The following is a 21518-nucleotide window of genomic DNA, read 5'->3' on the forward strand; positions in this document are numbered from 1 at the left end:
TAAATCTAAACAATATTTTAAACACAAATTTACATATTTAATAGCAAGAAATGCATAGAAAATTTCATGTTTCAGTAGATCATTTTGCCTCAAAGTTATTTAAAAACACAAATAACAAAATATTATTATTATTAACATTATTATATATATACACAATATATTATTAATATTATCTTTTTTTAATGATATAAAAGTGATCTTTAATTTATTTTCATATCTTTTCTCCTTCGTTTTTCGACTATATCCTGTTCTAATCCTCATCTAGTGCACTACACGGGCTGTAGGTAGTGAACATGACAGTGAAGTGATTTGGGATTTGTCCTCATGCTCGGTGTATGAAAGGTAAAACCTCACTCACTTGGAAGCATGAGGCTAAGTAAAAGATTACGCTGTGTGCGTCATTGAATCACAAAGCGTGTAGGAATCATGAGCATGTGATTCGTGTGATGCGGCGCTAAGTCCGCCGTCGTTAACGCTGGTTAAGGCTTTAAGATGGAGGGTGTGACCGTGCCGGGTGGCGGCGGCGGCGGCTCTGGCTGTGGGAACGTGGGATTAAACATTCACGCTGAGAGAGCCTCGGCTTTCAATGGGCTTTATGAGGACCACACAGAGGACCGGTTGATCCCACATTAGCTGTGTGTGTGTGTGTGTGTGAGGATTGTGACCATGGAACAGTTTGCCAAATTTTTCAAATCAGCCTGAAAACACGTGTCTTTGCTTTTCTTACACAGTGTTCTTTTGAATAGGAAGCAATTTATAAGCAACCCTTAACCTATAAGCATATTCACTACAAAAAAACAAAAAATAGTCACTTCCTGCTCCTAAACTCAGAAGCTCTACTGTTCGTGCTCGAGTCACGTCACAGCTCCAAACCTACATTTACTGCCTGATTTTAGTTTCAGCTTCAATCCAAATGAAAAGAAATGCGACGTCATGAAAGGGAAAATTCACAAGCTACTGACACAGACTCAGTGGGAGAGAGAGAGAGAGAGAGAGAGAGAGGAAAACAGAAAGACACTAAAATAACATTTTATAAGTGTGTGAGGAGGATGTCGAGGATGTAGGCTGGAAATCGGAGCAGAAAATATTCTTTTGTGACACGGTGCATGGCCAAGAGGACCTCAGAGCCTGAATACATGCTCAAGGGTAAAGTTAGGATAGCTTGAAGATCATGAGAGAGAGAGAAAGAGAGAGAGAGAGAGAGACAGAGAGAGAGAGAGAGGCAGACAGACAGACAGAGAGAGAGAGAGAGAGAGAGACAGACAGACAGAGAGAGAGAGAGAGAGAGAGAGAGGCAAACAGACAGAGAGAGAGAGAGAGAGGCAGACAGACAGACAGACAGAGAGAGAGGCAGACAGACAGAGAGAGAGAGAGAGAGAGAGAGAGAGAGAGACAGACAGACAGACAGACAGAGAGAGAGAGAGAGAGGCAGACACAGAGAGAGACAGACACAGAGAGAGACAGACACACAGAGAGAGAGAGAGAGAGAGAGAGAGGCAGACACAGAGAGAGAGACAGAGAGAGAGACACAGAGAGAGAGAGACAGAGAGACAGAGACAGAGAGACAGAGACACAGAGAGAGAGAGAGAGACACAGAGAGAGAGAGAGAGAGACAGAGTGAGAGACAGATAGAGAGAGAGACACAGACACACACACTGAGAGACAGAGACAGTGATAAAGAGAGGGAGTGCGACAGAGAGACAGAGACACAGAGAGAGAGAGAGTGAGAGAGACAGATAGAGAGAATAAAAGAGTGCAGAGAGGGCGAGAGAGAAAGACAGAGATAAAGAAAGGGAGTGCGACAGAGACAGAGACACAGAGAGAGAGAGAGAGAGACACAGAGAGAGAGAGAGACAGAGAGTGAGAGACAGATAGAGAGAGAGACACAGACACACACACTGAGAGACAGAGACAGTGATAAAGAGAGGGAGTGCGACAGAGAGACAGAGACACAGAGAGAGAGAGAGTGAGAGAGACAGATAGAGAGAATAAAAGAGTGCAGAGAGGGCGAGAGAGAAAGACAGAGATAAAGAAAGGGAGTGCGACAGAGACAGAGACACAGAGAGCGACAGAGACAAAAAGAGAGAGAGAGATCTCTACAATCTAATGTGTTAAATGAATCCGGAATGCGTTAGAAGAATCCGTCCTGTTTCTGAACTGTAGATATTTGCATGATGTCCATCCAGTGAGGTCAGCAGAACACTGATGGAATCTGAAGAATGTGGACGTTACAGTTTTTTCGGGCCACTAGAGATGACATGGAGCAGAAACAGGCTTATTATATGAAAAAGAATCAGTGACCAGATGCAGCGCTATAACTTTTCCTACAGCTCCACGTGTTTTATTCCTCTTATTCCACGGCGGGTAAAAGATTTAGCAGGCGATCGTTTAAAGTGGACTTTGTTTTTTAGAGGAATGGAGCTTTATATTGTTTTTAATCAGAAATATCGGGGGTCCCTGATCTCCATGAACATCCACACAGAGGTCCTCTCAGGTCCATGTCAGGGTGCGGAGAGTGGGATTAAAGGATCACATGACTGTGTGGATTAAATCTTCTCAGTAAATAAAACGCTTTACACACACACACACACACACACACACGTGCCCTGGCCTTCCTCCAGAGCTGCACCCAGCCCTGTCGTGAGATTTCACACAGATGGAGGGGGGAGAAATGTGAAGTGAATAAACACTAACAGTACAGCAGCGATGCCAAGCCACGGCGTTTCCTCCGTACGGACGGACGGGTTTTTACAGGCTGCCGTCCGGGGGAAACACCGGGGTGCTTACTTACCGCTGTGTGTAAAAGCAATAAAACGAGTAGTGACAGAACTCTGAAAGAGAAGAAAAAAAACCACGGCTCACTTTACGTGGATGAGCTTCGCTCGCTCGAAGGCACGAGGCGAGTTCACGGCTGTAAATCTGGCTCCGGCGATCGAAGCTGTCAATGTTTAACTCGAGTGTGAAATTCCTGCCGCGTGAATCAGACAGGAAGTAGTGCTTATCGTACAGTATGGAGTTTCATACCCGTCTGATGGACCGAACACTGAAGTGACCATGCATGTCCACGGCAGACAGAATCCACTCACTCACACGTCTGACATTTGAGGGATTACTGTAATTTCACCTGGCTGCATTTCTGTTCTCGCCCGAACCCGGACCGTTTCGGACACGCAGAAGCTGATGGTTCATTAGATCCATGAGATATTAAAATGAATGTCGACACATAACCACTGTCTTCTTATACCGAATCTCACTTCATGTGCAGGATAACATTCGGTGATGTGCTGTTATAGGAAAGTAATCAACAGCAGGGTGGTATGATGTTACCCCCGTTAAACTTACTGAAGTTGATTATTTTCCTATAACAGCACACTTTGGAGTGATTTTATTCATCAGATCAAAATATATATTCCGACTCTAAATATGATACTAAAATATAACAAATTACAGCAGAGAAGTCTCCAACACCATAGCGTTCATCAGGCAGGTAAATATAACGTCAAAAAAAAGTGTCATTATATGCTGTTAGAAAACGAGTCGGCTCATTGAACCGACTCTTTTAGGTGAACCGATACGCACATCGAAATGTAATATTTCGTGAAATAATATCTGTTGGAAATAATTAAGGAGGAATAATAAAATAAAAATCATAGAAAACAATCACTGGTTGAAATATCGTAGAACGAAATTGTAACGAGTCGTTTGGGAAGCTGTTTCTATGGAGTCGACTCGTATTTGGTGAGCCGAGACAAATGAACCGACTCTCTGTCGGAATGGGGTTTAAAAGGAATGCAAGTGCACATAGGCTGTTTTAATTATAAATACAATCGAATTATTCATTTAAAATACCGAGTATATACTGTATTACAGACCCAGCATACAGTTTTATAGGTTCCTGCTCCATTCACAAGTTTTTTGCAAGGCAGCTGAATGCAAAATAGTGCACTACTGGACATATACCCCTAATGTAGTGGACACATCTAGGGAACAGGGGAATCATTTGGGATTCAGCCAAGCTCATTACCAGCACATTGAACTGCTATTAATGTTAATTAGAGCTCAGTGATTTCCTAACTTGATAAGGAAACACTTTAGGTGATGTTATATTTACTTTCCAGTGTAGAAGTTATTTTATTATTGTAATCAATTCTAAGAATTCTGACATGACAACGTGTTGCATAATATAACAGTCACGCGGACCCATTAAATGACGCTTAAAACGACTCCTTAAAACACAAAACATCTGGTTTATCATCAGCCCAGATGCACTTTTATCAAACAATGCACCCAAAAGTGTCTAAAACATCTTAAATGTTTGTTAAAAACCTGAAGCTTCAGCAAACCACAACAGAGGCTCGTTTACAGGAGAGCCACAGAAACACCATGGACTAGCACAACGCAGAGGAAGCACACTGCGGGAAATACTAACTATTTTACAACTTATAATCGAGAAAACACGAGTTTGTGTTGTTATTTACCTCCACTGCACTTTATCCAGCACTTTTATTTCAGTCGCGTGTGATCATCCTCCTCTCTCTCTCGTGGTGAATCTCGCTTTGCCGTCTGCGCCACCGCTCACACAGCCTGCGGGTCAGATACATACTAGCATACTAGATAGTATAATCACAATAGTGCAGCCTCTAGCGACGGGTCGCGTACTATGTAGTACGAGAGTATGGTGCGTAGCCATGGGAACCAATGGCATGCCATGAAACGGTTTGTTTGCCCGTGTTGCGCATGCGCGCTATACACACTAGCGGACTTGCGTATTTTAAACAGTTACAGCGCCATCTTGTGGACGTTTAGAGATTATGTACACAAAACATTAAATATTAAATTAAGTTATTTAATATTTTTTTTAAATAGTATTAAAAAAGCTAAATTACAATTACAGTAATTGTTGAAAAATAATATTTTAAAATTAAAAAAACGAAAAAAATTCTCAATTTCCTCCCATTTAAAAATCATGAATGTATTATTTTTATTAATATGATTTATATTATTATTATTATTTCCATTAATTAAAATTTATGCAATAATTTGTTCTATGCTTTCTGTATATTTTTTTCCATCATTTAAGAAATATATATTTGAATATAATTCAAATACATTTTATTTTTATTTTATTTTAATTAAAAGTAATAGTCACTTGTTATGTCTCTAATTCAAAGCTTGTGATGTATAAATATTTATTTTTTTAATTAAAATTATAGTCAAACCCCACAAAAAGTCCGAACATCCAGCAGCAGAAATGCTAGGAAGACTAGATTAGTAAATCAGGTGTGTTAGAAACGTCTAGAAAGCAGGATTCAGAAAGCCACACACACACACACACACATATTCCAGGAGGAGGAGGAGGACGAGGAAGAGATGAGGAGATAAATGACGAGCAGCAGAACCTAACAAAGCAAAAAACAAAAAAAGAAGAAGAAAAAGACGGGCAGCGAGGTGGAAGGGCATGAAGTGAAGCAAGCTGGATCTGTTTAAGACGGACGAGGCCAGGGGAAATGAGGGGGCAGACAGACAGACAGAGCGTGCGAGAGGAAAAGGGCAGAGTGTCTTCTTGGAGAGACAGTGGAGGAAGGACAAAAGGAAGATGTGACTCCATGACAGGAAGGAGATGAGCTGACTGTCCATAAAACCCCTGACTTTGATGTATAGCTGTGTGTGTGTGTGTGTGTGTTACCATGTTTTCTTTTAGATCATTACTGACTTGTATAAAAGTCCAAACTGCTTCTAATCCCTGAAATACATTTTCCAAGCACATGATAGAAAGACTGCACTGTTCTTCTTTTCTTTTTTAATTCACTTGGCTTCTTATTAAAGGGTGTGTCATTCATCAGCAGGCCAGTCTGAACACGAGGAGTAACTCGAGCAGAATGAAGACAGAGCATTCATCAAGAGCGCACACACACACACACACACACACACTGAGAACTTCTCTTTTGTTAGCACCCGGTTCTGTGATTGCGGCTTGAATGGAAAAGTCCTGAAAAAGAGCTGGAATAAAAGAAAAGTGAAAAGTGGGGGAAAAAGTCGCTGTCTCAAACACTATTTAGTGTTAAAAATCGAATAATTTTCCACCACTGATTCACCAAGACACGTTCAGTGCTTACAGGACCCCTTGTTCCCTTGAAGGGAAAATTGTAGCAGAAAACAGAAACGCGAGTGATTACTGCAACAAATTTTAGCCTCAATATGGCGCCAGCTAACGGCCGTCACTTACTGCCCAGATTATCCGAGGTTAATAAATCGACTAGCCTCATATAACACACAGAAAGCGTCCTTTCCCCTTCGGTTATTTGACTTCTGATTCTATTATTTGTTTGTTTTGTACCACTTAACGCTGCTCTAAAATAAAACAAGTACTATAACCTCTGTAAGTTACAAAGCTTAACGTAACATGAAAATATATTAAAGTATATCAATATTTAGACTTGTATATGTACATGAGCAAAAGTATGTGCATCCCTGACCATCAACTGCATCCCAAATCTCCTACCAAACAGATCAGAAAGAAGTGCATCCCAAAAAAATCGTAGTAATGAGTCTTTCTAGTTGTTGGATCGATGGACGCTTTATCAGCTACCTACAGTGCCTTGGTGAAGGAGGAGGAGCTTTGTGACTGTATGTAGGATGTATTTAGAGAGGTGGGATTAATTGATAAAATGTCAATTATATAAGAAATAACGAATGAAGAAAAAGCTCACAAAAAAAAAAAGAGTGCACACTTTTAGCGCATAGTATAAGTAAGCGAATTGGGACGCAGCCACAAAAGTAACAGTGGAACCTCGGCATAGGAATGTAACTCGTTCTGGAAGCGAGTTCTTAAGGTGAAAATTTGTATTGCGGAACAAATTTTCCCATAAGAAATAATGTAAATGCAGACAATCCGTTCCAGCTGCCTAACAATATGACCGATACGAAGTGTATGTAAACTGTATGGCTGCTTACAAAGAACTGACCCAAGCCAAGCATTCCATGTCAAGGGTCCTCACAGGAAGTCGTGCCACCAAGCTTGGGCTAAAAATAGAACATAAGACCCACGCCACCAAAATGGTAACAAAATAACGCCCGAATAATCACCTACTAAAATTTCGATTCTTAAGGTGAAAATTCGTAAGTGAGGGGCATTGGTATGCCGGGGTTCCACTGTATGTACTTGTTGATGGTCTTGTTAGCTGTTGTAATGCATGTCATTCTTCTGGAAAGGCTTTTCTTGGGGGTGTAGCTGTGGGGATCTGTCTTCAAGAGCATCAGACACCGATGTTGTAAGAGTGAGGAGGTCTGGGGTTCAGTCGGTGTTCCAGTTCATTCTAAAGGTGATCATTGGTCAGGGCTCAGTGCAGGACAGTTGAGTTCCACCACTCCAGCATTAACACATGCATGTCTTCATCATGGAGCTCTGTGCTTTGTGAAATAATTGGCACCAGGAAGAAGAACAGGAAGTGGAGATGACCACATGGTGTATTGAGTCAGTCCAAACTGAGAGATTGCACAGAGACGGTAAGGCAGCTGTGATTCAAACCACATCTCCTACGCCAAGATCAAGTAGACGTGTACGTGTATGGCTTTCATTCAGTAACAAAGGTTTTAAAGAAGCAGTAAGTGTAAATGAGCGTCAGGAGCACAGGTAAAGCTCTCGGAGATGCAAAGTTAAGTGTCCCAGCAGATGAGTGTGAAATCATCCGTTCAAAAAAAAAAATCATGATGTTTATTAATCAGTTCATATCAGGCAGAAGATCCAGAATGTTCTCCGGTCAGCATGTCGCTACAGTCCAGCCATATATTAAGAAAAGAAACACACACACACTATGGAATCGTGAAGCATTTTCCAGCATATGGGATCTCAAAGTATAGCTAAAGGTCAAGTATTACATCTGAGAAAAAACAGAAAAACAAAACATCATATTTATCAAACTCCGGTGGGTTTGTGCATCATTTTAAAGAAGCGGTTTGTAACATTTTAGTGCCATCTCCTGCCTGTTCAATCTCATCACATGTCCCTCAAATGCCTGAGAAGCTGCATTTTATATTAAAGAAAAACCACACACACACAAAATATTTCATCTGTATTCATTTCAGGGCCAGAAAACTTTAAAACATAAGCTTAAAACAAAACAAATCTTCAGGATTATTTAAGGGTGATATTACAACTAATAGATTTATGGTGTTTATACAATTAGGAAATGATTACTGGGCCAGAAAAATGACAAACCGCTCCTTTAAGACAAAACGTGTTTCAATCGCTTGATTGTTTCAACCACAACAGATAATTATACGTAGATTTTTTTTTTTTTAACAGAGGTTAGTAGACGAGGTCCATGTTGTGGTCCATGTATGTGCACAAACTGACAAAGTTCTCAAACAAACAACAAATACTAAAGGACTAAAACCGGCACTGTGACCTATTTAAAGTGAACATGTAATAATGTACACAGATCAGGCATAACATTATGACCACCTGCCTAATATTGTGTTGGTCCCCCTTTTGCTGCCAAAACAGCCCTGACCCGTCCTGCACTGTGTATTCTGACACCTTTCTATCATTAACTTCTTCAGCAATTTGAGCAACAGTAGCTCGTCTGTTGGATCGGATCACACGGGCCAGCCTTCTCTCCCCACGTGCATCAATGAGCCTTGACCGCCCCTTAACCCTGTCTCCGGTTCACCACCGTTCCTTCCTTGGACCACTTTTGATAGATACTGACCACTGCAGACCGGGAACACCCCACAAGAGCTGCGGTTTTGGAGATGCTCTGATCCAGTGGTCTAGCCATCACAATTTGGCCCTTCGTCAAACTCGCTCAAATCCTTACGATTGTCCATTTTTCCTGCTTCTAACATCAACTTTGAGGACAAAATGTTCACTTGCTGCCTAATATATCCCACCCACTAACAGGTGCCATGATGAGGAGATCATCAGTCTCATTCACGTCACCTGTCAGCGGTCATAATGTTATGCCTGATCGGTGTATTTGACAAAGGAAGCAGTGACGTATTTATAAAATCAACACAAAGCTAAGCAGAAAGGCAGGTGGAGTCATGATTTGTAGTCAAGTATATAAAGGAATGGATTATTTAAAGTAATAGAAAGTGAAGTTAAGGAAGGGGATTGGGGAGGGAAAATAAAATAAAATAAAAAATAATATACTATTACTACTAATAATAATAGTAATAAAAAAAATTGCAACCTTCATGTTTTTTTTTAAATAAATAAGTCTATAATCTATATTACTAGTAAAAAAAAAAAAAAAGGCCGATTATTAGAAATAAAATGTGGATATATCCTGGAACTCAGTAACACCAAATTCAAGAAATAAAGCAAAATGAATAATAAAAATACTGATATTAAAAAAGAAAACATGATCTCTGTTTCCAGATCTGATCTGAAGAAGATAAAGTGCGACAGTTATCCTCTATCTGTTTTTTTTTTTTATCACTATCAAAATCTCATCACTGTCTATATGATCATTTATATCACTTAAATTCTAATTAAACACGCCATCATTGAACAGCATCATTATCCCTTTGTTGAAAGCCTACTCTTTTTCGTTGAAACTTTCCAGCCCTTTGTGTGTGGCCCAAAATATTTTGTCGACGTTAAACCTATCTGATCGTTTGGATCGAGTCGAACCTGTTGTGATAGACTTCGTTTAACATCTTAAACGGGTGGAGCTTCCTGGGGTGTCAGGTAACATTGGAGTCTTTCGAGAGACGGCTCTGACGAGCTTCGTCACTAATGCTGTGTTACATTCAAGGAGATATGCTGCGACACGTCGAATCAACAGAAATAATTTGTGTTATAATGTAAAAATTATAATAATAATAATAATAATAATAATAATAATAATAAAAAAGACCTGGCCATTATGGCACTCGATGAATCGGTGAAACACAAACCGGACTCTCACAAAGTCTCACAAACCCTCGACGGTGTGGATGCCTTTCATGCTGAGGAGTTCTCTGGGCAGGATGACGTAGCTCTGTCCGAGTTCCAGGTCGTTCCCGCTTTTGGAGATCTCCTCCATGGCTCGGAAGCGCTCCAGCTGCCTCTCCTGTCTCCTGCACTTCTGCCGCAGCGTCTTCAGCTTCCTGCGCAGTTTGTTCAGCTGCTCCACCAGCTGCTCCACCCGCCTCTTCTGCTGCACCATGTCGTCCACCGTGTAGTTGTGGTCGCAGGAGACGAAGGCGCTCGCTCTCAGGGGATCCTCCTCTTTCAGAGGGGCGGACGGAGACGGGGACGGAGCTGGGACGGAGCTGGAGGAGGTTGGAGAGGAGGGTCGGGGGTGTGAGGTTTGCAGGACGTCAGCTTCCGGCATGTGTGTGATGGGTGGAGGCAGGGAGAAGCTCGGATTTGGAGTGATGGCTTCCTCTGGCGACTGAGCCTGAAAGATGACCGACAGCGTACAAGTTGAACCCTTTCTGACTGAAATAAATAATGGAGTGCAAAAGTTTTCACATCCTTGTGTTTTGGTTATAATAGAAAAAATAACTGAAGATAAAAACTAATAAAAAAAAATTAACTAATTGTCTCCATTATGTCACAAAAGAGAAATGCTGAAGTTCTTGATTTATTAATATTTTAATTCTAATATCTTATTTATTTACTTTTTCTGCTTGGACATCGATTGTCTTAAGGGTGCGCTAACTTTTGCGCCTGAACATATATGATGCAAACACTGTAAAAATACAGATTTAATATAAGTAAAGACAAAAAAATAAATAAACCTTGAGTGGACTTTAGTGAGTAAGAGCGAAGGACGGACGCCGGAAGGATTTCCTGTGGTCAGAAAACAATATGCTGCCACTGGAGACTCCTTCCAATAACGTTAAATAAACGTCACCATATTTCTTTATATCTGTTCGCACGTACATCACCAAACCGCTGTGAATTAGCAGTTACTATGGAAACGAAGGTTTCAGAACAAGCGCTTTAATGCAAACCCAAGACTGGACAGAAGTACCATATGAGACGCTGTTATAGAAACTGAATAAACACCTCCTGACCAATCGGAGCGCTAGGTGAGTGCTAGCGTTGAAGCCTGTGTGATCACATGGTGTTTTGAAAAGGATGGTGATCTGGATATTATACCTTCATTTGTAGCTTAGTCAAACTGAACAGTGAAGGCACGGCGTTTTCCTTCAGCACCCGGTTGTTGCATTCGCGTTTGAAGCAGTCTTTGGTAAAGTGCTGTGAGCAGATGTTGCTGTATTTGGTGGGTTTGAAATTGCGCCTCTTCATCGCCGCCACCCATTTCCCACAGAGGTCGGGTCTCGCCAGAGGGAATCTATGTGGGGGGGGGAAAGAAATAAAAATATATTATATTATAAGGTCTCAAAACTCTCCGTCTAACTGATCGGAGACTAAACTAGCCTGAAGCTCCTATTTTTTTATATACTCTGTATTGTGCGTTGTACATCAGGTAGCGCCATCGCCTCAGAGCTCCAGGGTTCTGTGGGACGTTTCCCACGTTCTTCAGTGTCTGTGTGGGACTCTTATAGGTTCTCTGGTTTCTTTCCACTTCACAAAAACATGCCAGGATGTGGATTTGACTGGACTACATTGTCCCTAAGTGTGAATGTAAGCATGCAGGTTGCCCTGTCAGGAACTGGGTGCATTCCAGTGCTCCCGGGACAGAAGAGGAAGTCAGCGCTGGATCAGGACCAAACATCTCCTGATCCTCAGAGCTCTGATGTGGCATCAGGTGTTAAAGTAGTTCTGAATTGTTATATGGACAGTAAACACTTGATCTTGGCCTGTATCCACCCTGGACCGGACGAGGAAGTCATCTTAAGGACAGTTCACGGCGTCACCAATCCACATTCTGACATGTTTTAGGAAGTCTGGATGAAACCTGGAGGAAATCCACATGCCCAAATAGAGAAGATGTGACAATAAATGAGATTTTTTTTGACATGCACTGGAAGCTTCAGACAGGTTGCCCTGTCAGGAACTGGGTGCATTCCAGTGCTCCCGAGGATAGAAGAGGAAGTCAGCGCTGGACCAGGAGCAAACATCTCCTGATCCTCAGAGCTCCGGCGTGGCATCGGGTGTTAAAGTAGTTCTGAATTGCTAGGTGATAAATAAGTAAACCCTTGAGCCTGGTCTGTATGCACTCGAAAAACCCTGGATGAGAAGAGGAAGGAGTCACCAATCCACCTTCTGGAAGCTTGGATGAAACCTTGAGGAAAGCCACATGCACAAGGAGAGAAGATGTGACAATAATGAAGCTTCAGACGTACAGAAATTGTCTTGGCTGAGTCCCAAACAGCTCCCACCTGAACAGTGAGTGCACTAGGGCGTGTGTCTGTTACACACCTTAGTCCACCTAGTGCACTTGGCAAGGAGGAATTGGGATTGAACCCGAGGAGAAATAATGAGAAAGTGGTGAGTAAGCCAGCACACGTCACGAGGAAAGGACAAGATGTACAGAGTTTGCGGCTCCGGGATGCCTGGTGTCCATTTCTTCCTTTCTTTTTCCCCCTCCTCTTTGTTTTATATCTGAAAAGAGAGAAAAGAGACGCATCGACTCTCTGACGGTGAGCTCGTGAAGTCCGACTTACTTGTGAAACGAAATGTCCTTATCTTTATGATATCTGTTTTTACATCCGTACGCCGAACAGGACTGCACCATTGTTTAGAAATCGGCGTTGTTAAAGGGTTTTGAAGACAGTCCTTTAAAAAACAACAACAACACAAAAAATAGCTTGTTTGTTTGTTTAATTCGTCCCGTCTCATAACAGAACTGTTACTCGCTGTACCTTTTTAGTGCGCATGCGTGAAATTCCCCGCGCACGCGCACGCCTGCGTCGGTGGCGTGTTTTATTTTTTTATATTTTTTTTGCCAGGCTCTAAGATGGCTGCGTTTGGTCACGTGACAGTGAATCTCGGGCTTTGATTGGTGCGTTACTTGTGTTGTGGCGTAGTTTCTTCTGATTATTCGGACACGATTATTATTATTATTATGAAAGAAGATAAACATACGAAATCTAATAAATGTAATTGTGATATGTGTTATACAAATATAATAAGTAAAGGTGCATTTTAATTACATCACAAATGTTTAATAAATGCCTCAAATATTTAAGCTCTACTGTAATGCTGTGTGTGTGTGTGTGTGTGTGCTTAATCATTGCAGATCTTTCCACAGTGATGACTATTTGACCATCATTGTCTCTCTCTCTCTCTCTCTCTCTCTGTGTGTGTGTGTTTAATCATTGCAGATCTTTCCACAGTGATGACTATTTGACCATCATTGTCTCTCTCTCTCTCTCTCTCTCTCTCTCTCTGTGTGTGTGTGTGTGTGTTTAATCATTGCAGATCTTTCCACAAGGATGCTTATTTGACCCATAATCAACACTAAACTTTCACAACCTGCATCTTAAACAACTTATAGTGACTAGATTCCTAGACAATTTCTTCTCGCCTCAGCATGAGTCCTTTGTGGCTTCGTGTCTGGCTGGTGGGTTTGTGATTGTGGTGTAAACAGGAAGACGAGATACAGAACTAAACAGGAAACGTAGTGTACTAGGGATACACGTGACACTCAAGAGGTACCGTGTTTACTGACAGGTGTAAACAGCTCCACATACTACTACTACTACTACTACTAGAGGAGATTCAGAGCGTGGTAAGGTCAGTTCAATGCAATTAGGACTCAATGGAAATACACTTCACCTGTGCTGAACTGATCTGCAGGACAGGTAGGCGATGTCTCCTGTCACTAGAAATATGAATTCATACTCATTACAGTTCTAGAAGCTATAATCTTTCCATTGTTTATTTTCAGAACGTGGAGTTGAATGAGAAAGAGTGTGTGTGTGTGTGTATGACAAAAACAGGGAAATTCATGTGTTACAGTAAGATGAATCGACAGCTGAGATGAAGTGCATGTGACATAATAATGCAAGGAGTGGGATACATGGATGATTGTTTACCTCACAGAGGAGGATGATGCTGCATGCAAATCAGCAGCGTTTTTTTGTAGTTTCACTGACGTAGGGAAAAAAAACCAGCGCCAGTAACCACCTGTTGAAGAAGTCCTTTCAGGGCATAATGAGGGACTTTCCTTTTAAGCCCTACTCATTGTTTTTGTTGTTTTTCTTTGGCTCATAATTGCATTTTTAATCATGTTTACTTTGGTGGGGATTATTTTGCCAGCAGATGTGATGTACAGTTTACCTGAAGTGACTGGTGAGTCAGATGGAGCTGTGAAACCCTGTTGCTTTTCTAAGCACGGAAACACGTGTGCTTTCCACCACAAGGTGGAAGTATAACACAATAAGCTCTTTTCTTAAATCGTTTATATTATTTCTGGAATTCTACTTACATTAATACCAATGCACAAATCGATCATAACCTTTAATTATCATTATTATCATGGTATCTGTTTTAAAATATTAGTTTGTTCTTATTAACAATCCCAAATGCATGTTTTCCTTTATCCATGTGATTTGGATGTGTTGTGAAGGCCCGAATTAGGTACCTTTAATGCAAGATTCACGAATGTGTTATAAAAACCTAATAAATATCCATCAAATAAAGTATCTATAAATGTATTACGAAGGCCCAAAGTAGGCACCCTCTAAATAAAGTCCTATGAAGACCCAAAGTAGGTTAAAATCAAGTGTGTTATGAAGGCCCAATTTAGGTATCCTGTAATCTTTTGAATAAATATTTATAAATGTGCTATAAATAACTATCAGTAGGTATAGTTTAAATCAAGTGTTCTAAATGTGTTATAAAAGCCCAGTGTAGGTAGTCATTCAATAAGTTGTTATGACTGTGTCATGAACATCAAAAGTAGGTTCCCTTCAAATGAATGACGTGACTGTATGAATTTAGCGCTGCTTCAGAATTACACTGTTATGAATAATAACAATAAAGTGTTTTGAATGTGAAAGGCCCGTTGCCTTTTGGAATTCTTTAGTGTGTGTGTTATGAATGTATAATGAGGTGTTATGAATGTGTCACGAAGGCCCGATACCTTCAAACGAAGTGTGTTCATGAAATCCAGAAATCAGGCATAGTTTAAATAAAGTGTTTTCTGAAGGCCCAAAATATGTACCCTTTAAATAATGTGTTCCTCGTACCTAGAATTAGCTCTTATTTAGCAACAAATCATTAATAATAATATTAATAGTAATAACAAAAAACAGAAAAGGGAAGTTTGGACTCAGCTAAAACCTGACCCAGGAAACAAACAGGGATTTTAATATATATATTTAAACAGGTTTAACATACATTCTCAGTGCATCTTGGGTAATCCTCAGCATAATGTATGGATCCTGGGAATCTGTAAATAAAATGATAAATAATAATAAGAAATAATAGTAAATGCAATGGCTGTAGACTTGTGTCTCATATACTTTATTGTTCTTGGGTTAGGGCCACAAAACAAGAGGAAATCAGAGTCAACTGACTCAGCTGAAACTAACGAACGTTTCTTCAGCCCTAATGTAGGTAGGATCGGATCATGCGGAAGTAGGCTGAGCTTGGCGGAGTTCGTCCAGAAAGACCGAGAGAGAGAGAGAGATAGAGAGAAAGAGATATAGAGAATGCTCCTTCCTGCGTGACCTATTTCACTCTGAGATTCTCGAAAAATCCTGCTCGATAATTGTTCCCATCTGAACTAAAAATGTCGAAAATCTCTAAATCCGTGCGATTTGAAGCGACTGGGTGGAAATGGGGAAGATTAGCTGCTTGCCAGTGCTATTTCGGTTTATCACATATTAATTTGCATGTCTCTATTGACACCTAATTACAGTAATACCCACCTACACCAGGAATTACCGCCGATAACACCATCAAACAGACGGCGTTACTGTCAGAGGGAAAGGCTGATAATTAGTGATGTCGGTGTGGAGGCGCGCGCACAGCACTCAAACTTCGAGCGTTTCTCAGAAAAGATGGTGTGAGGGTGTGTGAAGGTGAAAGAAACTGCCGCGGGTTTGCTTTATCAAGACGGTTTTGGTGAGGTTTTGTAGCTCATCTACATTTACAGTAGAGCACGTAAATGTTGAAGTGAAAGGCCTCGAAGAATTTGTGGTTATGTTGAGCACATGTGAGCTTTCTGCTATCTCGATGACCTTTTAGCACTGTACATCATATTGTATCGCGTTACCTTGAAAGAAACCTGCTTCATATGAATGTACTTTCTTGGTTGTGTTTTACAGAAAACACTTTGCAACACTTTTCATCGCTCTTGAGGAAAAAGAAAAGGCGGTGTACCCTGTAACTGACAGCTTTATTTACACGAAATAAAATGAGTAAATAATGAAATCTGGGTGCAATTTGTAATAAGACAGCAATCCAAAATGAACAGCTAAAATACGACAGAAAAATAGTTTTAAAAAATGCATTTTAAGAATTTAAATGTTCAGTAAAAATTTAATAAATAAATAAATAACTGGTAATGGTAGTAATGGCATAATAGCAAAAACCTACTGTAATTATAATAATGACGTATGACAGTATTAGTAGTATTAATAATGACGTCTAAACTATAAATACTAACAACATGAGCAATACTGGCAACCATTATGTGTAATTGCAGAAGTGGCGTATAAAAATGAGGTATAAAAATATATATATATAAACTGGTGATAGTAGTAATACCATCATAGCACTACTAATAGTAATAATGACATGTAGTTATAAGAGTAATAATGATATCTAATTGTAATAATAACAGTAATGACATAATAGCCATACTACTAGTTATGGTAATGTTTTCTAGTGAGTTGTAATAATGACGTATCATGGTATATGTAATTAGCAATCACAGTACATTTACTCTAATAGTCATGGTAATAATGACAGTAATGACATATAGTGGTATAAGTAGTAATGACATAATAGTAGTAATGATAATGATTTATATGGTAGTGATTGTATTAATGACAATAATGACATCCAGTAGGAATAATAATACTGACGTATAATAGTATAAGTAGTAATGACATAATGGCAATACTAATAGTAATGGTAATGATTTATATGATTAATGACAATAATGACATACAGTAGGAATAGAAATAATGATGTCTAATAACAGAAGAACAATGCCATTATAGCAATAATAGTTAATAGTTATGGTAATGACATAGTAGAGAGTAATAATGACATAAAAGAGTATAAGTGGTAATGACAGTAGTGACATACAGTACAGAGTAATAATGACATATAATAGTATAAGCAGTAATGGGATTATGGCATTACTAATAGTTATGGCGATAACATAATCTGGTGTGGATCATAATGACATAACTGTAATACAAGGAGCAATGACATGACATCAACACTGATAGTAATAGTCATAATGACATTTAATATTAATTGTATTAATGACAGACATATAGTGGTAATAGTAATAATGATGTCTAATAGTATATATACCAGTGACTTTACATCAGCGCTAATAGTAATGGTAATAGTGACATATAATGGTAATAATAATAATAACAGTAATGACATATAGTAGTAATAGTAATACTGACATCTAATAGTATAGCTAGCAATGACATTATAGCAGTATTAATAGTTATCGTAATGACATATAGCAGAGAGTAATAATGACAGTAATGACATATAGTAGTAATAGTAATAATGATGTCTAATTGTATATACAGCTATTCTAAGTAGCTATGGCTTTACATCAGTTCTAATAGTAATGCTAATAATGACATACAATGGTAATAGTAATAATGACACTTATGACATATAGTAGTGAGAGTAATAATGATGTCTAATAGTATATATACTGTAAATATCAATGACTTCATATCTGTGCTCACAGTATTGGTAATAATGACATAATGTAGTGGTAATAATGACAGTAATGACATATAGTAGCAACTGTAACATCTGATAGTATAAGTAGTAATGACATTATAGCAATGTTAATAGTTATGATAATGACATATAGTACTGAGCGTAATAATGACATATACTATTATAAGTAGTAATGACATATAGTTGCAATAGTAATAATGACGTCTAATAGTGTATATATATAAGTAGCAATGACATGACAACAACGATAATTGTAAGAGTGATAATGGCATTTAATAGTAATTTTATTAATGACAATAATGACAGTAGTAAGAATTATAATGGCGTATAAGTAGTAATGACTGATGAATGATGGTAATAGTGACATAACAGTGATAGTAATCATGACATAATGATGTTCAGTTGTATAAATAGTAACCACATACTACCAATACTAATAGTAATGTTGTTATGTATAATAGAATTTGTTATTTCAAATATATTTGTCACAGTAATAATGCCATAATAGTAATAATCATAGTGGTGTATACAAGCCAGAGGAAACCCCCGCGAAGAGAGAAATAAAAATCGCTTCATAAACCATTTTCCAGATGAGTAAATGTAAAATGAAAACACACATAAATATCCCCTATGCTTCTTGGCACTAGTGTTGGCCTAAAGGCGAAAACTTTCACTTCCTATAAGGTGAACGAGTGAAGATGAATTCTCAGGAGAAGCCGGTCATTTCGTTTGTTTTGTTTTGTGTATGTGCGAAGTGTGCATGAGGGTGTTTTAGCATGACGGCTGTGAGGGCGGTCATAACAATATTATCTGCATGCGATTTGCATAAGTAGTCCTCATTCATCTCAAGTCTAAGAAACGTGATAGATCAGTGAAAGATAACGCAGCAGTAAGGCTGACTCAGGCTGAGACTTCTGTGCCATGCTGGCTGTGTTCCAAACTGCTGCTGGTGGGCATAGAAATGCCATAATGAGCACTTCCTTTGCACACTTCTTGGCTTCTTCCTGTACCGACGAGGCTTTGTGTATAGCGAGGAATTTTGAAAAGCCACTTCATTCAGTTCAGGCGCTCCATGAGCTTCCAAGTATTGCGCTAAAGAATTTGTATCCCAGCCCTAAAAAAATGCTGCATTCAAAGCTTATCATACTTTTGATCAATTTACCTTTAACGTTTAACGTCGGGGAACACAAAAAAAGTTAGTTCCCGTTCTCCCTTCCGTTATAGTAGCTATAAACGGTTCTTCCTTCACCGTGTTTCGTTAAATGAATAAGACAAAAGAAATTTAGCATGTTTTCCAGTTAGTGGAAAGCGTAAACTTCTCCATCCCGGTTATATTTTTGTCCGAAAAATGCAACATTGCAGCTTTATGGTACGCTAAAACGCTGACACCGGAGTCTCCTTCCATCAACGCAGATAAATTTGCAGAAAACGCGTTACGTAGTCTTTACACATCTATCTGTTCTCTGCACACGTCCCTGATTAACTATAGAAACTATAAAGTATTGGAAGAAGTGTATTAATAATAGCTAACTAGCTATACGGGAAACTAAATCGTTTTTTTTTATATAAAATTATTTTGCTAGGATTTGTCATTGTTTCAAATGTAAGATATATATTTGTATTTTATACCTATACTTTACTAAAAAAAAAGAGAGAGAGAACATTATGCCGTAAATAATCACCTCAATCTAAACAATATTAAAAATATTAATTACAAATGACTAGCTTACTGTATTATTTATATCATTTTAATTTTAAAGGATGTTGTGTGCGCTTGTCCCATCTATAGGCTGCTGGTTGTAGCCATCCTGATTATATTTTTTGTCGGAAAATGCGACGTTAGGGGTTTATGGTACTAAAACGCTGACACTGGAGTCTCCTTCCATCAATGTAAATGAACTTCTCCTAGCAGAAAACACGTTACGTAGTTTATACACATCTATCTGTTCTCTGCACATGTCCCTGATTAACTATAGAAACTATAAAGTATTGGAAGAAGTGTATTAATAATAGCTAATAGCTAAATAGCTACACGGGAAAAGTTACTAAAATTAAAACGTATTTAAAAAAAAAATAAAGACATTTATTCAATTATTTTGCTAGGATTTGTCATTGTTTTAAATGTAAGATATATATTTGTATTTTATACCTATACTTTACTAAAAATAAAAAAGAACATGGTGTTAATGTTGCAAGCAATGACCGCAATCTAAACGCTTAAAAATATTAATTAGAAATGACTAGCTTACTATATTATTTATATCATTTTCATTTTAAAGGATGTTGTGTGTGCTTGTGCCATCTATAGGCTTCTGTGAGGCTGATGACTGGTCTTGAGCGGACGTTAGCGCACGCTATGCTGGCAGGAAAAACGTTAATGACTAGCTTTCTGCTCTTCTGGGTGTTTTTTTTTTTTCCTGTGCATTCGCCTCGTTCCTTCGCGGCCGTGACAGACGCACGTCACGCCACGATCCGGCTCGTAATGACAGAGTGCGACGGAGACGGCGTCGCCTGCTCTTGTTTGGTTCGACGTTGTGTGTTATCATGCAGCGGAAAATATATGTTGCAATACCTGAAATGCTCCGATACAGGCAATTTACTGTCTAAGAGCAAACAATTGCCTACCTGCTACCTGTATATGTACACAGCCTAGAGCTGGGCGACGTGGTGATATTATATAATGTCATGATTTATATCACAACGCCGCTGAATTCTCCATTCTGATTGGTCAGGTTAGTTTTCTATAATGGTAGCTCGGAGACTAGTTCCTACAAATGCGCATGTTGATACGTTCCTGTTTCCATAGTTACAGCATTCACAGGGTTTAAAAAAACCTTTACCGGGTAGTTTTCTGTAAGGAGATTTAAGGAAGGAGTCTCCAGTGTCGGTAATAGTAGCAGGAAAGTCTTCAGGAGGGAGGATTTCTCTGTAATGTCACAAGCTGCGATTTATTTTTTTGATATTGAGATACCAATACTGATATCCTCCTCATTCTACTATTGATTATGTTGTATTTATGGCTGAATCAGTATAAGAACCAGAGTAAGTAATAGAGTCAGTGTTAGGAATCGGAGTCAGAGACAGAATCAGTGAGAGAATCAGTATAAGAATCAGTTAGTAATAGAGTAAGAGTCAGAATCAGAGTCAGTATAAGAATCAGTATAAGAATCAGAGTTAGTATAAGAATCAGTATAAGAATCAGAGTCAGTATAAGAATCAGAGTCAGTATAAGAATCAGTATAAGAATCAGAGTTAGTATAAGAATCAGAGTCAGTATAAGAATCAGTATAAGAATCAGAGTCAGTATAAGAATCAGTATAAGAATCAGAGTTAGTATAAGAATCAGTATAAGAATCAGAGTCAGTATAAGAATCAGTATAAGAATCAGTATAAGAATCAGAGTCAGTATAAGAATCAGTATAAGAATCAGTTAGTATAAGAATCAGTATAAGAATCAGAGTCAGTATAAGAATCAGTATAAGAATCAGAGTCAGTATAAGAATCAGTATAAGAATCAGAGTTAGTATAAGAATCAGAGTCAGTATAAGAATCAGTATAAGAATCAGAGTCAGTATAAGAATCAGTATAAGAATCAGAGTCAGTATAAGAATCAGTATAAGAATCAGAGTCAGTATAAGAATCAGTATAAGAATCAGAGTTAGTATAAGAATCAGTATAAGAATCAGAGTCAGTATAAGAATCAGTATAAGAATCAGAGTTA

The 21518-nt window shown here is 38.8% G+C and overlaps 2 protein-coding genes and 1 long non-coding RNA gene across 5 annotated transcripts in view; 1 reads left to right on the plus strand and 2 right to left on the minus strand.

Annotated features, from left to right (window-relative positions):
- The window catches only part of LOC131348029 (MOB kinase activator 3B), a 28856-nt gene extending 24044 nt beyond the window's left edge, over positions 1 to 4812 (minus strand). The window contains exon 1 of the mRNA XM_058382556.1: positions 4479 to 4812. The gene's annotated coding sequence lies outside the window, so the exon portion shown is untranslated. The remainder of the gene's footprint in view (positions 1 to 4478) is intronic.
- Positions 4813 to 7691: 2879 nt separating this feature from the next.
- thap1 (THAP domain containing, apoptosis associated protein 1) lies at positions 7692 to 12814 on the minus strand. Of its 3 annotated transcripts, none has more exons than XM_058383543.1 (3): positions 12568 to 12814; positions 11096 to 11291; positions 7692 to 10388 (listed from the first exon to the last, which is right to left on the minus strand). In XM_058383543.1, exons 1-3 carry the CDS (start codon positions 12636 to 12638, stop codon positions 9921 to 9923), a joined length of 735 nt encoding a protein of 244 aa, XP_058239526.1. In that variant the 5' UTR covers positions 12639 to 12814; the 3' UTR covers positions 7692 to 9920. The 3 variants fall into 3 exon arrangements, with proteins under 3 accessions (XP_058239526.1, XP_058239528.1, XP_058239527.1); XM_058383545.1 differs by lacking the exon at positions 12568 to 12814 and adding an exon at positions 11422 to 12370; XM_058383544.1 differs by lacking the exon at positions 12568 to 12814 and adding an exon at positions 11403 to 12370.
- On the plus strand, positions 12389 to 14906 carry LOC131348513 (uncharacterized). The gene is made up of 2 exons (XR_009203942.1): positions 12389 to 12543; positions 13325 to 14906. It is a non-coding gene; the product is annotated as an uncharacterized LOC131348513 (long non-coding RNA).
- Positions 14907 to 21518: the final 6612 nt, after the last annotated feature.

The sequence above is a fragment of the Hemibagrus wyckioides genome, linkage group LG28 (assembly GCF_019097595.1).
Source record: "Hemibagrus wyckioides isolate EC202008001 linkage group LG28, SWU_Hwy_1.0, whole genome shotgun sequence".
NCBI classification, from domain to species: domain Eukaryota; kingdom Metazoa; phylum Chordata; class Actinopteri; order Siluriformes; family Bagridae; genus Hemibagrus; species Hemibagrus wyckioides.